We start from the raw sequence: 4,605 nt of genomic DNA, 5'->3' as shown, positions 1-4,605 counted from the left end.
CCAGCCTCATTTGTTCTCATTGATTCGGGGGAGTTGCTCCCCCTGGTGGCGCCACTTCGTGTTCCTCCAGTGTAATTAACATTCTGCAGCCTCCCGATACTGTCGGCCTGGAATGAACCAGTCGGCCTGAGTGATGGAGTGGTGGATGGAGTGGTGGATGAAGGAGTGTGGTCTTGTGTTGCAGCTGGGCTCCTGGCTGGGCTTCACCCTGATGACCCAGTGTCTGCCAGTGGCCTTCTTCACGCTGGTGGGCTTCATCCAGATGACGGTTTGGGCCAAAGGGAAGCACCGCAGCTACCTGAAGGAGTTCCGCGACTACCCGCCGCTCCGCTCGCCCATCCTGCCCTTCGTCCTGTAGGACGGCCCGGCCGCCGCCCCCCGCTAGCCCCTCCCCCAACCCAACCCACACTGGAACTTATAGACTGAAGAGTTTGAGGCGTCTCCCAGTTTCTCCTGCTAGCAAAGCTTCCCGTCCTGCTCCTCTATAGTGAAAATCTCAAACGCTTACAACAGCTCTAATTCTTCCTTCTTTTTTTTTTTTTTTTTAATGGCAGAAAAACTCATTCTGGCTGGTTTCTTGATATTTGTGTCCCACCGCCATCAAAACAAACCACCGGACCCTGATGTTCAGAGTTTACTCCTCTTAAACTGATCGGTCATGAATATTTATCTGAAACCAGAAGTGTGTTGATGTCTGAAGTAATTTATTAAAAAAAAAAAAAATTTAAACCGACTGTCTTGTGTCTATTAAGCAGAATCCGTCACATTGAAGCGACTCGAGGTTTTTAGAGTTTTTAACATTATTGTTTATTGGTTATGTACAACGCAGGATGGCAGGATGTTGCTTCACGCAGCTTCAGCCTGAGTTTGGATTCTCTTCTTCCTCAGCTGCAGCCTCCTCTCCCTCTCGTACTCCTTCATGCGCATCACGTAGCTGCAGGCACAAACACATGGTTGTGATAATGATAATGAATGAACCATTATTTGAGCAGGTTTAGTACGACAGGAGTGTGACTGTGTCACTCTGAGCTTCACATTAACACGCAGTGTTCAGCAGGCTGACCGACAGCTGAAGCAAGTCCAACAACACACATGCTTTTATTGTGAAGTGGTTTTCCTAGACAGGGACATTTAAATATATTAGTTCCACTTGTCTTTCTTTAAACCTGCAGCTCTTTGGATCTTCTGTAGTGTAGTTTTCACTAAATTATACATAAATACATTTTATTTACACACCAGTTACTCTCAAAATGTTTAAAAAAAAAAAAACAACTAAAATGAGGGGGAAAAGCTCAAATAAAAAAAAGCCAAATTGCTTTAAAAAGGGATAAAGTTAGTTAAATGTCTTTCCGCCATCAGACTAAATCTCCCCCTGCAAATAATTTTTACTGTTTTGGTTCATTTCATCCTTCCTGTGCCGACATCGGTCACTGTTGAGCCTTGTAAATATGATTACATAATTGTATTCTTTTATTTGGTATTCCACTATATTTCTATTCTGTGTGGAGCGTAAACAACTTTCCCTCTCAGATTAATTATTTATTTCTGTTCTAAAATGTCACAATTGTCCAAAAATACAAGAAAAGGATGAAATCTGCAAAATCGGTTAAAAAATGATTCACAAAATGTTGATCACACTAAATTGTAACTGAAACTTCACAATACAGTTTTTTTTAACGTGTTTCAGTCTCATTTTAAAAGGTTAAATATGTTTTGTGGCTCCAGGGAAGTTTGATTTGATGGAAAGTCCCAGCAGACACTCACTCCTGGTGTTGGCAGTAGTCCCAGCCGTGTCTCTCGTGTTTGCAGGCCAGGAAGTTGGGCCAGTTGTCTCTCTTGCACTTCATGAGCTTCAGCAGGTAGTGAGCGCAGTAATCTCTCTGCTCCACCGGCAGCTGGGCCAAGTTCATCTGCTCCTGGGACGCAACCATCGCTGACAACGGCAGGAAACACAAAACAACAGGCTCAACCGGGGTGGAATGTGGCGCGTCTCATCACGACACCAGGTCGGCTGCGGGGCATCAAAATCTGCCGGCACATTTCAAATTCAATTTTGTAGGAATTCACACACGGAGCCGGTTTCAGGACTAAAGTTTGCTTCAAATATTCTCTAAAGCAGGAGTGTCAAACTGATTTCAGTTGAGGGGCCACATCAACCTGATCTGACCTCTGGAGGCCCAACAAGTCAAACATCACATGTTAAACTGCAGATATGGACAAATGCAAAGTTTTTCCTTCTTTTGATTCTTTTGTAACGGCAAGAATTTGCCCGTCTATTCTGAAATATACATATTAAAGAAAATCAGATACTATTATATTTGCAAAAAAAAAACCCTCAGTCACCTTTATCTGGAAATTGTATTTTTATTCAGGATTAAAACAATTTGTCATCATCTGGAAGTTGTTTTGAGTTTACGTGTCTAAAGTATCACTTCACATAAGTTGGACTCATTCTTTTATTGTGAAAGGGGTTGCGTTATGTGACCTCCACAGATGCTTTAATGTTGGGAGTCAAATTCTGACCGAGGGCGGTTTTCAATGTCATTTTTGCCAATCTGGTGTTTTTAGATCAGCCTCTGTCAGTTTTCATTTTTCATTTTCGTTTCATTTTTCGGATTAGATGATCTGGTGGGCCGGTTCTGGCCCCCGGGCCGCATGTTTGGCACCCCTGCTCTAAATCCGTCAGCCAACACTCCTCTGGGTTGCTGGATGTGCCAGACCCACAATCTAAAACTTTAAACCAGTGTCTGCAAGGAACATCCGTTTGCTGTAAACCGTATTTATACACCAAACAAACCATTTTCTTAACACAATATTAAAATACAAAGCAGATTCATCGTGTTTAAAGTCCCATTTTTTTTGCAATTGATTTAACGAGCAGTTTCCTCCAGAGAGATTCCTCTGCAGTGTTTGTTAATGCAGCTCACCGTTTATAACATTATATATATTTATATCATTTCGATAAAACCTGCAGAGGTGTGGCCTCCTATCAAAACTGTGTTTTTAATGCTTTTAAACAGCGCCGTGCTCTTCATCATAAAGACAAAACTTATAATAACACACCATATATATGAGTGAAATCCATATTTTATTAAACTCTCGTTACAGCTGCACACACAATGAATAGAAGTTGAAATAAACAAGTGTTTTGTGAAATTAAATAATTCATATTACATAAAGGGTTGAGGTCAGGTGGAAATTGCAGAATGATATTAACAACACTATTTACTAGTTAAATGGACATATTGGTCCTTATTGTGAATTCGTATTAAATGTTTTTGCATTATTTTGACCAATACATTGATTAGAAAGGCAAAACTAATACATTTGTACATGATAATGTCATAAATCTCTATAAACGTTGTTTATCTGCCGAATGTGACAGATTAACCTTAAAATGTTCGCTGCAGAAAATACTGATTGAATGTGATTAAAAATGTATATTTCCAGGACCTTTTAGAAGAGAGTCCTTTATGATTTACTGCAGTGTTTTTAACATTTGTACAAACTCAATGCTAAGCTAACGTTAGCTGAACCCGACTGGAGCAACCGAATCTGCATCTTGTCAACTTTTGTTCATAAAGACTGAACCAGAAACATAAAATCCGTCCCTGAAGTCTGAATTCAAGCCGTTTTGCGGACTAACCTCTCTCCTTTCGGTCCTCGAAGCCGAGCTGTGGGTCGAATTCGAACTTTTTGTCCGGGTCCGGCTCCGTGTCCCTCTCGGTGACATAGCGCCTGACCAGGTGAGCTCCCATCGTGGGCCACAAGCTCCGGACCGAAAACTAAACTCTGTATGAATTCAACTGTTTTCTAAATGTTTCTGCTTTCTGCAATTCGGTCACCTCCACAGAACCCTGCACCACTTCCGTGTGTCGCCGCGCTTCGCTCCCCAACGGACGCAACTTCCGGTTTGAAGCACAAACGTTCCGCTTGTCGGTGAGCGGTGAGCGGAGATACAACAGAGTGGATCAATAAAGCATTTCACTCTCTCCAACTCATTAAGTGGTTGATAACGACTATTAAGAATAAAATAATATATTGTATATATTATGATATAGAATTTTATATATATATAGGTCTTAATAAAGTAATAAAAGTTGTATATATATCCAGGGCCGCCCCTGGCCAAGTGGGGGCCCTAAGCAGGATTTTATTTTGGGGGCCCCCTTCCAAAAACATAATAATAATAATAATTATTATTATTACTAGTATTATTGTATTGACGTTTGGAAGCCATCTCTCTCTCTCTCCTCTCTACCTGTAAACAACTGCCTGCCGGCCCATCTGACCGCTGATTGGTCAGATGGTGACGCTTCGCACTTTCGTCTCTTTTCTTTTTCTCTCTCTCCTGCCTCGGGCTGACTTGGTGGCGGTGCTCTATGCGCCTCTCGGCAAAATGCACGCGCATCCTTTGCGCATTTGCAGATTATGATGATACTTTATTGATCCCGAGCGAAATTCAATTCACTTGCGCAAAATGGGGACCCCATGGATCGCGGGGCCCTACGCACAGCGTGTGTTCTGCGTGTAGGGAGGGGCGGGCCTGTATATATCCATCCATCCATCCATCCATCCATTGACTACCGCTTATCCGGGGCCGGG

The 4,605-nt window shown here is 42.3% G+C and overlaps 1 protein-coding gene across 1 annotated transcript; it reads right to left on the bottom strand.

The window, feature by feature from the left end:
• Positions 1 to 736: 736 nt before the first annotated feature.
• Positions 737 to 3,898, bottom strand: ndufb7 (NADH:ubiquinone oxidoreductase subunit B7). Its single transcript, XM_080518603.1, has 3 exons — positions 3,647 to 3,898; positions 1,765 to 1,933; positions 737 to 934 (listed from the first exon to the last, which is right to left on the bottom strand). Exons 1-3 carry the CDS (start codon positions 3,756 to 3,758, stop codon positions 847 to 849), a joined length of 369 nt encoding a protein of 122 aa, XP_080374729.1. The 5' UTR covers positions 3,759 to 3,898; the 3' UTR covers positions 737 to 846.
• Between the last annotated feature and the right edge of the window lie 707 nt (positions 3,899 to 4,605).

Source organism: Blennius ocellaris (assembly GCF_963422515.1).
Source record: "Blennius ocellaris genome assembly, chromosome: 3".
Lineage (NCBI taxonomy): Eukaryota > Metazoa > Chordata > Actinopteri > Blenniiformes > Blenniidae > Blennius > Blennius ocellaris.
The sequence above is the reverse complement of the archived record's forward strand: the minus strand, read 5'-3'. Positions and strand labels throughout refer to the sequence as shown.